Raw genomic sequence first — 12,198 nt, forward strand, 5'->3', positions numbered from 1 at the left:
CGCATTAACCCTGGTGAATATCCAGGAAATGGACACAGTGAGATGGTGGACATTCAGGAGTACATTGACATTTGACATTACTCCTCATTAAATTACATTACATTGATGTCTCTATTTTAATTTATTGTTACTTATTTTATGTGCTTTGTGTCCTTAAATTTGCCTGTCACTTTGTTGCTATTACAATGAGCTTCCCCACTCAGGGATAAATAAAGGATTATTCTATTCTATTCTATTCTTGCTTGTCTAGTCAAATCCTATTTGTAAAGCAGTAGCAACCAGAATTCTGAACACCAGGTGGCGGTATTGTCCCGCTGTGCCGCGTAGTTGCTGACTGGAGAAGAAGGCGAAGAAGAGCGCTTGCGGTGACAGTCGTCAACATGGCGTTCAGTTTTGGCGGTGCTGCGCCTAATACAGTAGCAGGTACGAGTGATATTTACCTAGGTATTGAGTTTCAGTGAAAATAAATATATGACACACATGTGTTACCAAATGAGGTTTGCTGTGATATGAATTTATAACTTATATGTAACTGGTTGGCAGAACGTCTCAGCTAACTTGCCGCTAACTCGGTCTCTAGCAGTGTGGTAATCGAGCTAACGAAGAACTTACTGGGGTTGGCTTGTAGCTTTTACACGCAGGACATGGGAAAGGTATAATGTGTAATTAAACATATAATAACATCTACTGCTGCTTAAGCAGGTTCCGATAAGCCTCCGTTGTAATTAGATACGTACTAAGCTTTCCCTCTTTTGCTAGTTTTCCAGGCAAGGTCTTTTTCGTAAAATTAAGCTAATCAGAAGGTACTTAACTCTAACTATGAGCTCTATACGTTCTTCTGAAGGAACGTCCGGGTTTTCTTTTGGTGCCAAAATGACAGCTTCGACGGCGTTTGGTTTTAACCCGACAGCTACCACCACCACCGCCTCTTCAGGGTTTGGCAGTAAGTCCTCACAGCTCCTGAATTTTATTCAGAGATCATCTTTCTCAACACTGAAAACCACAACGCATTGGTTCTGGGTTGCATTAGCTCAGCCAGGCCATCCATCAGCTTTCCAAGTACAGTGTCTTGCTAATGTATACATACCTCTTAAACTTCTTTATGTTTTGTCATGTTACAAACACCGTGTTCAATGCATTTTTATGTTACCGCTGCTTTAAGGTGAACCTCAGTCCCAGTGTTAAGTCTTTTTCAGTCAACAGCTTTGCCTTCTGAATTCCTCTTTTTTAACTCCATATATTTTCTCATTAACTTTGAACAGCTTTTCTGTCTGTGGTTAAAGACAAACATGCCCACAGCATGATGCTGCCACCACCATGGTTCATTATGGGAATAATATGTTCAGGGCGATGCACATTGTCAGTTTTCCACCAAACGTGCATTCAGGCTTTAGTTTTATGTAACCAGATCACGTTTTTCATAACTGTAAACAGGAGTTCTTATGGTTTTCTTCTTTTTACTCTTTCATATAGGCCAGATTTATGGATTTCAAAACCAATAGCTGTGCTTTTAATAGATTCTTCTACCTGAAATGCGGATCTCTACAGCTCCTCAAGACTTACCATGGGCCTCTTGGCTGCTTCACTGGTTAATGCTCTTCTTGCCTGGTCTGTCAGTTTTAGTGTCTTAATCTGGCAGTTATTCTACGCTCTTTCCATTTTCAGAGACTAGATTGTGACATGTTTTTAAAACTAGATCCTGCTTTTAATTACTCCACAACATTATCTCTGACTGTCTGCTGTGCTCCTAGGGCTTTGTGATGTTGTTTCCTCACCAATATTCTCCAACAAACCTCTGAGGCCTTTACAAAACATCTTGGTTGATACTGAGATTAGAATTACATAACGGTGCAGTCTATGTGATCATTAGGTTACTTCTAACAGCAGTTAGTTTCACTGGATCTTTTAGGGTTTGCTAAGTAGAACTGGCTGAATAAAAATGTTTTTTTTGCAGATTGTTGTATCTATTACTTGTTCTACTTCACAATTAGACACTGCCTTGTGTTGGTCTTTCACAAAATCGTAATAAAATACATTAAAACATATGCTTCTGACGTGGCAAAACGTGTAAAAGTTTAAATGGTGTGACTACTTTTGCAAAGCACTGTACTTCATGTTAGTCCAGTCAGGCCAACTAACAGGTTGTCACACAGTGACTGGAGCTGCCAATGTTTGTTATCCTGACGGAACATTAACAGGAAGTAATTAATCTTTGTCTTATTGTTTTGTATTTACATCTGTGTCTCATTTTAAGCAACGACCTGTTTGAACCTTACAGGTCTGACAGCTCCTGCTTTTGGCGCTGCCACGACCACAGCTGCACCAGCCACAGGATTTAGTTTTGGCGCCTCCAACACTGGTAAGAAAAATATTCTATTTAAAGCATGTAACGTGTATTGTTTCTTTAGATCACCCTCCTTATAGGCATATGGAGGATGTTAATAATACAGAGCGATTGCAAGCTCTGGCATTGTCATTTATTTCCTCCATGTTACTCTCTCTTTCTTCGCTGCCTGCCTGCTTTGGCTGCAGGATTTGGGGGGCTTGGAGCTGGAAACACAACAGCTGGTGGGTTTAGTTTTGGGGGGTTTGGTTTAAATGCAAACCCAGCAACAATCAGCTTGAGTGCAGGTTGCTTTGGTCCAGCAACCACAACTGGCTCTTTTTTCAATTTTGGTAATAGCCTGGCTAGTACAGGTAGAGGATTTTTATGATTCAGTTTATTTTGTGCCTGTAAATCATGCATTACTGTTTAGTTTTTCCACCTTGGTGTGGTGCTGTGATTTTTTTTTTCTTAACTCATCTCACTTTCAGATTCTCAATTGTAATATTTGCATGAAAAGTGTTGAATTAATCACCCATCCTTGTTTTATGGAAATAATTAAATGGGAATCATTTGTCAAATTCTTTTCCAATTATTTTCAAAGGTTTGTCATGATTATGCTTTTCTGCTATAAATCAAACACATACAGATTTTGTTATCTTTTATTTCATCCCCTTTCCCTTATTTCTTTCATCAAACGTCGTCATTCACGTTGTTTCACAGGTGCCTTTGGTGGCTTTGGGACAACTACTACAACTGCTGCTGCACCGGGATCCAGTTTCAACTTTGCCACCTCCAACACAACAGGTCAATCACAGAGTTCAAACCATCCAGTTTTATATTTTCCAAATGTACATTTGTAAGTTTTTAAATACAGTTTTCTTTAATCGTTATCGATCCTTGCAAATTGTGTCAGGATTGCCATGGTCACTGCTGTTTGTTGAGCATATAACCGTGATCAGTACATTTAGGTTGTTGAGAAAAGTTTCCTACAATGCCTTATACAAAGTGGTCACTGCAGAGCCAGTTGAAAGTAATGTGTTGTATTTTAACCTGCAGGGGTCCCACTGAGCAATAAATATGATTTCACTGTTTAGGCCACACATAAACTTCATTTTGTTGTGATGCTGTGGGCCTGTTTGTCTTCTGAAGGCCCTGGAACCTTAGTCAAACTGTTAGGCAGCATTAACTCGTGGAAATAATTGGAGATTTTAAATATAGATCATGGCATTTGAAAATGGGTCATAACTGGATATTACAGCAGGATAACAATCTAAAACACTGAATCTACACAGGAATGGTGCACCTGGCACAAAATTCAACCTTCTTCCAAGGCTATCTCAGCCTACACACCTAAATCCTGTAAAGACCTGTGGGAGTTTTCAACAGAGTGCCTAAGAGACAAACCAGGGCTCTGGATGATTGCACAAAGATCCCCCTCTACATATGCTCCAACCTTGTAAAATGACATAGGAGAAGGCTGTGTTGATCATCCCTAGCCGCTATTACATAATTAGAACTGTATAATCAAATGAAAAACAGATGTTTGACACTAACCTACCAGAGGATGGCGCCCAGTGTCTCCCAGAACATAAGACTGAACGTAAAGTTATGCATATAACTACTGTTCCCTGAAGGAGAGTAACGAAGTACAACACATAAGTATGGGATATCACGCCCCGCGTGTCCTGGCTGAAGCCACCTCTAATCACTCCTCCTAGGCAAATGATGTGATGACGACAGGTGACAGGCCCCGCCTGCACTATATACCTGTTCGCCATCGTCGTCATTACTCAGTTCGATAGCCGCTATTCACCGAGCCCTGCTGAGCAGCGGGGCAGCAATGTGTTGTACTTTGTTACTCTCCTTCAGGGAACAGTAGTTATATGCATAACTTTACGTTCCCTGAAGGAGAGTAACGAAGTACAACACATGAGTATGGGACAGACCCAGCAGAAAGAACAGAGTGAGCCACAGAAGGGGTTGTCACATCCAAACGATAAAACTTTACAAATGTGTGCAGCGAAGACCAGCTGGCTGCAGCACAAATGTCACTCATGGGCACCCCTCTAAATAGGGCCCAGGAGGTCGCTATGCCCCTGGTGGAGTGAGCCCTCACACCACGTGGCATTGGAAGACCCCTGTTGCTGTAAGCTAGAGAAATAGCCTCCACAATCCAGTGAGAGAGTCTTTGTCTGGACAGAACTTTCCCCCTTGCTGGGTTAGCAATACACACAAACAGCTGATCACACAACCTCACAGTCTGAGTACGGTCAACGTAACTGCGCAGTGCATGTAAAGGGCACAGGAAGTGTAACCTCCTTTGTTCCTCAGATGCAAAAGGATGTGGACAAAAACTAGAAAGCTCCATTGTCATGGAGCTGTAGTCCGAAGGTATAACCTTAGGAAGATAAGCTGCATTGGGTCGCAAGGTGACCTTGGAACCATCAGGCGAAAAGTGTATGCAGGTAAGATTTACAGACAAAGCATGGAGGTCTCCAACCCGCTTTGCAGTTGTCAGAGCAAGAAGCAGAGCAACCTTATATGAAAGGAACTTCACATCTACTGACTCCAAAGGTTCAAATGGAGGGTCACAAAGAGCTTCTAGTACCAATGTGAGATCCCAGGAAGGAAAACTGGGTTTCAGGTCTGAGTCTACGAACCCCCTTTAAGAAGCGTACAGCCAGAGGATGAGCACCTGGTGTGACTCCATTAAAACCAATATGGTAGGCAGAAATGGCAGCCAAGTAGACCTTAATTGTGGAAAAGGAAAGACCTTTATCCAGCAGATCCTGCAAAAACACCATTGAGCACTGAAATGGAACAATGTGCTTGTCCTCACACCACTGCTCAAAAGCCCGCCATTTATAAGCGTATAAGCCTCTAGTGGAGGATGCTCTTGCATTCTGGATTGGTGCCACCACATCAGGGGGGAGGGCTTTGGCTAATAAGCTGGACCTCTCAGCAGGTAGGCATGCAGCTTCCACAGCTCTGGGTGTGGATGAAATATCTTCCCCCTTGCCTGAGTGAGGAGATCCCGGCAAACGGGGAGTTGCCACGGCTCTGCTGCCAGCAGGCTGATTATCTCGGAATACCATGATTTTGCAGGACAACGGGGTGCTACCAAAATTAGGGACACACCCTGTTTGAACAGCCTCTAGTACAGGTAGTATTATTTCCACTAGGTGGAATGCATACAGGAGATAGGAATTTTGGGTTTTCATGAACTGTATGCCAAAATCATCCATATTAAGACAATAAAAGACCTGAAATATTTCAGTTAGTGTGCAATGAATCTAAAATATATGACTGTTAAATTTTCATCATTACATTATAGAAAATAATGAACTTTATCACAATATGCTAATTTTTTGAGAAGGACCTGTAGAACAACTGCAGTGCTCAGAAAAACATTCAACGCTCCCAAACTGGGGGCTTTTAGTGCAAATGCATTTGTGGGGAAATTGTGCCTGGGAGACTGTGTGGGGGAAACGCAAAACATCTTTTGGGTGGCAGCCGCCAACAACTGACAAACATGTCTCCCTGCTCCTGAAACCCCTGAATCTCGAGTCCCACAGCTAGGAGGACTGTCTTCTTCTTCCGGGACGTCGAGGACCCCTGCTCCATGTCGTCTTTCGGGGTACTTGGCCGTGGTTCTGTGGTTGTCTGAGGGCTCAAGCTCACAGGCTGCATCATCCTCTTTGGTGGGGGTGGCGGTACAGCTGGTTTGTGAGTGCCCGAGCTGGATTTGGGTTTCACATCTCGCCTGGGGATGATACTGCGCAGTGGTTCGGTCTGCTTTTTCTTCAGCTCGAATTTCACCTGTATAGTGTCTAGAGATTACCCAAACAGCCCGTTGGCTACCACCGGTTCATCCAGGTAGACTGCTCTATCCCTATCCGGGATGTCGGAGAGCATCAGCCACAGGTGCCTTTGTTCAACCACCATCAATGCCATCCCTCTGCCCAGGGGCAGCGATGCACAGTGGGAGACACGGAGGATGTAGTCAGCGGTGATTCTCACCTCAATCAAGAGCAGCATCACAGGGCTCTCCGACGGTGTTGCGGCTCCAAGCTCCGCCAAGCGCATAGCTTGGTATGTTTGCAGCATGGTAATGTAGCTCAAGGCACGAGCAGTGGTCGCTTGAGCCCTGTAGATTTTTTCCAATTGAGCAGCGGAGAACCTACAGTGCTTAGACGGAACCAATGTTGGACCACCGACACCATGATTTTGGGACGGGGCCAGATATGCTGCCAAAGACGGTTCCATAAGCGGAATATTCACCAGTCCAGCTTTTGTGGCACCTTCCAGTTCCAGATACTGTCCATAACCCGGTACCGTGACGGGGTGGACAGTGGTTTGTTCCATGAAGACGTCAACTCAGAGACAAAGTCTGGGAACATGATGGTAGATGATGCTTGACTGCGGCCGGCTTGACTGCGGCTTGACTGCGGCCGGCTCCGAGGGGAGATAAATCCCCGCGAATTGCGATGGCTTCTCCGCAGGAGGTGGGGATGGCCATTCCACGTCCAGGGTATCAGCTGCACGGCGGCAAAGAGAGAAAAAAGACGTGTCGCCCGGGTCTGCTGGCGCAGCAGCGGCAGCCTGACTCGGTAGAGACTCATCCTCATCATCGGACAGACCATGAACATCCAAACCGATGTCCAGTACGTCCTCCTCTCTCTGAATGGGTTCTAGTTGAAGCTGAGACCGAGCAGCTGCTTTATCGGCTAACCCATCAACATACTCCATATGGTCTGCCCAGCTGGAAGCGGGGACTTTGACCGAAAAGCTGTCCCCGTCAGAATCGGACGAAACTGGGTTTCCCGACTCTGAGAGCAATGGGTCTCGCCATAAGACAGCAGCCTCTCCCAGCACCTTCTCGAGGAACTTAACCCGCCTCTCCAGGGTCGAGCGACGAAGCTGGCGACAGAATGCACATGCTTCAGGCTCTGCCAACGCTCTGCGAGCGTGAACGATCCCGAGACAGACGGGACAAGCCTCATGCTGGTCCTTCTCATGAAGCAAGAAGCCGCACCCCTGAGGACAGGGACGAATAGAAGACTTCTGCTTCGCTTGCGTTAGCTTTGTGCTCATCCCGAACCACAAAGTAAGACTGGACTGCTTAAAATAACGCTTTGTGGGCAGACACACTTACCAGCAGGCAGCAGTGATTGACTCCAACAAAAGCAGTTGAACTAATTCCAAGTAGCCTTTAGAAAGAGACACAGAGCTAACCAGCAGCAGCTAGCTAGTCTGACCCAAAGAGGTGTTCTTCGCGAGGTGATGAGCGTAAGAACTGAGTAATGACGACGATGACTGACAGGTTTATAGTGCAGGCGGGGCCTGTCACTTGTCGTCATCACATCATTTACCGAGGAGGCGTGATTAGAGGTGGCTTCAGCCAGGACATGCGGGCGTGATATCCCATACTCATGTGTTGTACTGAGTGAATCGACTGAAAGGGAACCTTAACTTCGGGAGTGGTCCTTCTGCAAAACTGGCGTCATGTTTTCTAAATACTCTGAACTTAATAGGTTGTTTTCTTGCAGGTCATAATGTCTTAATATTCTTTATCAGGAGGCCTATTTGGTAACACACAGAACAAAGCATTTGGGTTCCCTTCTGGACTTGGAACTGGTACCACTACTGGAGCAACAGGCTTTGGAGCTGGATTAGGAACAACTGGCCTTGGTGGATTTGGAGGTTTTAATATCCAGCCGACACAGCAGCAACAAGGTCAGCAAATGTTTTTTTGTTTTTTTATTGGTTATATGCAAAGTTTGGAGAATAAATAAAATGATTTTTTTTTTTTTTACTAAATAAATATAAAATAAATATAGTTGCTTAGCACATAAATGTCACCATGACGATCTGTTTAATTCCACTTTTCGTAAAAATATTCCTGTTTTTCTTGACTGTAAGCAGGAGGCTTGTTTGGCCAGCCGGCCCAGCAGCAGGGTCAGACTCAGCCGACCCAACTTTACCAGCAGGTCACCGCTCTGTCAGCCCCCACCCTTTTAGGAGATGAACGGGACTCCATACTTGCTAAGTGGAACCAGTTGCAGGCCTTCTGGGGAACAGGGAAGGGCTACTATGCTAACAACAACCCATCTGTGGATTTCACTCAGGAGAACCCTTTCTGCAGGTTCAAGGTAAATGGGGATAGTTGGTTCTTTCAGTTGGCACATTTATTTTTAATATTAAAGTAAATTTTTATATTCATACACAGTTTGGAAAAATCTAAGATTTAAATATTTTCCAGGTCTGGATAAGTATGAAAAAAATACTTGAATTTCCAGCCTCATTCGATAGTCTAAAAAGTTTTATCCATCTATTCATTCTTCCCCCACCCAAATATTCATCCATCTATCAGTCTATGGATCCATCCATACTGGTCCATCCATCCAAGCATCCATTCATATTGGTCCGTCCATCTATTCATGTTTGTCCAGCCATCCATCCTACTGTCTGGTGTTTTGGAGCTCCCATATTTAACCTCTGACCTCTGTAGAAATATCTTCCTTTCATTCATAGCAAACTTCTGTATTTCTGCTAAAATATGCTAAAATTATTGTGAGCTCTTAAAATCTAATTCTAATGTTGACATGAAAAATATGCTAGAAGGCTGAATTCATCTGTGTTTTCCTATTGCAGGCAGTAGGATATAGCTGTGTCCCAGTAAGCAAGGATGAAGATGGGTTAGTGGTGCTGATTCTGAATAGGAAGGAACCTGATGTACGTGCTCAGCAGCAGCAGCTGGTTGAGTCACTGCACAGGGTTCTGGGTAGCAACCAAACTCTGACCGTCAATGTAGAGGGTGTTAAAGCTCTGCCCAATGATCAGTAAGTTTCCTTAACTTTACATTCAAACACAGTTTCCCAATTCTTTCTAAGCAGATGGTTTGAAGGCTACAAAACAACTCTTGAGTAATTCATTCTTGCTTTATGTGTTGTTCAGGACAGAGGTGATCATTTATGTCGTCGAACGTTCCCCCAATGGCACCTCCAAGAAGATCCCAGCTTCCACCCTCTTCAGCTTTCTGGAGCAGGCTAACATTAAGATTCAGGTCACCCAGATTGGAGTGGTCATGTCAGTGACACGCACAGAGCTGTCCCCAGCACAGCTGAAGCAGCTGCTGCAAAACGCTCCTGCAGGTAAATATGTTTCCCAGCAGCTCAGTTATTTTGCTGTTAAAGTCAGCTAACAATGTTTTTCCCCCCACTCACCATCACCAGGAGTGGATCCCATCATTTGGGAACAAGCTAAGGTGGACAACCCTGACCCAGAGAAGTAAGCTGGAATGTGTTTTTTTTTTTTTTACTTTTTTCTTGCTTCTATCTTCTAAAGAGCCCATAAATCTTCCTAGACTATGCCCCTTTGTAATATTTAGAGTCTAATCTATCTAGTTTGGCCTTAACTGTCCCTTTTTTAGAGCCATCACACCACTTATAATCACAGTTAACAGCAATACAAAATAATTGATGCATTACATTTCCTTCTAGGGCTAATTCTTGTTTTCCTCCAGGTTAATCCCTGTACCCATGGTTGGTTTTAAGGAGCTGCTCCGCAGATTGCAGATCCAGGAGCAGATGACCAAGCAACATCAGACCAGAGTGGATGTGAATAAAAATTATATTCAGCTTTTGTTTCTACATTTAGCAAATTTTAGGGAAATGGAGACAGGGCCACCTGGTTATCAGAGAAGGAATTCGGAGGCAGATATTTGTGGGTGTCAAGGACGGTGTGCAGATGTCTGGTCAATGCTCACTGCCAAAAACTTGTTTTCATCTGGAATTATTAGAAATACCTGAGCAATCAGCAGGAGAAAAAGTATTTCAGAAAATGTTTCATATTGAAGACTTTAAATGAAAGACTTGATTAACCTTGACTCTTCCATTTGTAACAAAAGTGGTTTAATTTGAAAGTGACTTTATGGGAAGACCTGTGAAGTTAGGTTTGGTTAAAGAAGATTAGGAGTTTTTTCTCATCTAGAAACATGATTTGGAACTGAACAACATTCAGAAACAGCTGCATGGACATTACTAAAAACATTTAGGGCTTTTAGCCAAATCTAAGGGCTTTTCGCTCTACACAACCAACATCTTACCATGGTTTATTAGTGTAGTAGTCAACATGGATCAAGACCAAAAAAAGCGCTTTATATATTTATATATGTAATCCTTGTTCTTCTTTTATCCATTTTGTGCACTTTTAGATAATCTCCAATGACATCAGTGAGCTGCAGAAGAACCAGGCAACAACTGTAGCCAAGATAGCTCAATACAAGAGGAAGCTGATGGATCTGTCTCACAGGGTGCTGCAGGTATTTCAATTTAATTAGCCGGTATGTCTCAGTTGTCCCATAAAGAATAACAGAGCTGTGAATGACACAAGGCCAACGTTTAAACAGCTCAACTCCACTGCTGCATATTCTGTCTGCGTTCACTGGGATTTCATATCTCTGTTCTTTTTCTTCCACGAATAGCAAAACAGTGCAGAGTACCATGTGTATATTTAATCAGGTTCGAATGTGCTGGCGCCGTCCGCACCTCTCCCTGCTCTGTAAATTCCTCTCGGTAATCCTGCCATATTAATCATTGCCGTGTTTTCCTGAAAGGTACTGATTAAACAGGAGATTCAAAGAAAAAGCGGCTACGCGATCCAAGTGGATGAGGAGCATCTCAGGGTGCAGCTGGACACGATTCAGTCAGAACTCAATGCACCCACACAGTTCAAGGCAAGTGTTTACATGAACTGGATCAGCCTGTCAAGAAAAAGGCCTTATTTTTTTCATGTATTTCACCTAAACTTAACAGAACACTGTTGATTTGTACCTGGATATTTGAAGGTTTTAGTTTATAAATGAAACATTTTTTAACTAGTTGAATAGATCAAATGAATGTTAAGTAGTGTGTTACTCTTTCTAACTTTGGGATCAAACTTTTATTGTAATTTTTGTCATACCAGAGCCCTGGTTTCGTTCTTAGGCGTTTCCCCCACACTCCCACAGGTTTTTATTTTCAGTGTTTGATTTCAGTGTTTTCTTTTATCCTATTCAGGGTCGATTGAATGAACTGATGTCCCAAATTCGAATGCAGAACCACTTTGGAGCCGTGAGATCAGAAGAGCGCTACAATGTTGATGCAGACCTCCTCAGAGAGATCAAACAAGTAAGATTCAATATTATCTCTATATTTATAAATCTATGGTTTTTACTCATCAGATTTGTAAGCATTATTCAGGAATCATTTTGGTTTTCTCTCACTGACTGCATTATAGCAGGAGAAAACACTAGATAGGATGTTTTTTTCTAACAAACTGTTTTCTTGCTTCACGCTTTCAGCACTTAAAGCAGCAACAAGATGGTTTAAGTCACCTGATCAGCGTCATCAAAGATGATTTGGAAGACATCAAACTCATAGAACATGGACTAAATGACGGCAGCCACATGAGAGGGGGCATCCTGAGCTGAGGGCACCCCTCCAACCTCAACATTGGAAGTTTTCAGTCTGAAAAGGGACAGACCTACCCAGACCACATGATTTCATCATCGGAGGATATTATAATCTCATGTCTTTTGCAGGTTTGACTATTAAATGTTTGGATCAGAGGTTCTTCTCTGTTGTCTGGACTGATTTAGACAGCTTAAAGGAAACTCAACGTTGTCTAATAAAAGCCGGCTACCCTCATGTTCAATCAGATTATGTATATGGGGCCATAAATGTGTCTGACAAGTAAACAAGCTGCGGGCGTGTGCACCATGATTTAAAACGCTGTAAATACATCTTTGTATTTCTTTTTTTTATGCTAGTAGAATATTAATAAATTTCGTTTGAATTTAAAGAACTATATCTCCTTGTATTTATGCATGC

The 12,198-nt window shown here is 43.1% G+C and overlaps 1 protein-coding gene across 5 annotated transcripts; it reads left to right on the plus strand.

The window, feature by feature from the left end:
- Nucleotides 1–292: 292 nt before the first annotated feature.
- On the plus strand, nt 293–12,169 carry nup54 (nucleoporin 54). 5 transcript variants are annotated; one of them, XM_047373361.1, is made up of 15 exons: nt 293–423; nt 845–943; nt 2,279–2,359; nt 2,533–2,697; nt 3,047–3,130; nt 7,904–8,062; nt 8,249–8,478; nt 8,981–9,168; nt 9,284–9,480; nt 9,562–9,616; nt 9,852–9,945; nt 10,542–10,649; nt 10,944–11,063; nt 11,386–11,496; nt 11,670–12,169. In XM_047373361.1, exons 1-15 carry the CDS (start codon nt 381–383, stop codon nt 11,796–11,798), a joined length of 1,863 nt encoding a protein of 620 aa, XP_047229317.1. In that variant the 5' UTR covers nt 293–380; the 3' UTR covers nt 11,799–12,169. The 5 variants fall into 5 exon arrangements, with proteins under 5 accessions (XP_047229317.1, XP_047229318.1, XP_047229320.1 ...); XM_047373362.1 differs by having other exon boundaries at nt 8,252–8,478; XM_047373364.1 differs by lacking the exon at nt 2,533–2,697.
- Nucleotides 12,170–12,198: the final 29 nt, after the last annotated feature.

This window comes from Girardinichthys multiradiatus, chromosome 8 (assembly GCF_021462225.1).
Source record: "Girardinichthys multiradiatus isolate DD_20200921_A chromosome 8, DD_fGirMul_XY1, whole genome shotgun sequence".
NCBI lineage: Eukaryota > Metazoa > Chordata > Actinopteri > Cyprinodontiformes > Goodeidae > Girardinichthys > Girardinichthys multiradiatus.

Bases quoted from the DNA above. Each gene is read 5' to 3' on its own strand.
- nup54 (XM_047373361.1), top strand. From the start codon at position 381: ATGGCGTTCAGTTTTGGCGGTGCTGCGCCTAATACAGTAGCAG. The intron at 9,617-9,851 runs GTAAGCTGGAAT...GTTTTCCTCCAG, and splicing joins GACAACCCTGACCCAGAGAA to GTTAATCCCTGTACCCATGG. The intron at 11,497-11,669 runs GTAAGATTCAAT...TCACGCTTTCAG, and splicing joins TCCTCAGAGAGATCAAACAA to CACTTAAAGCAGCAACAAGA.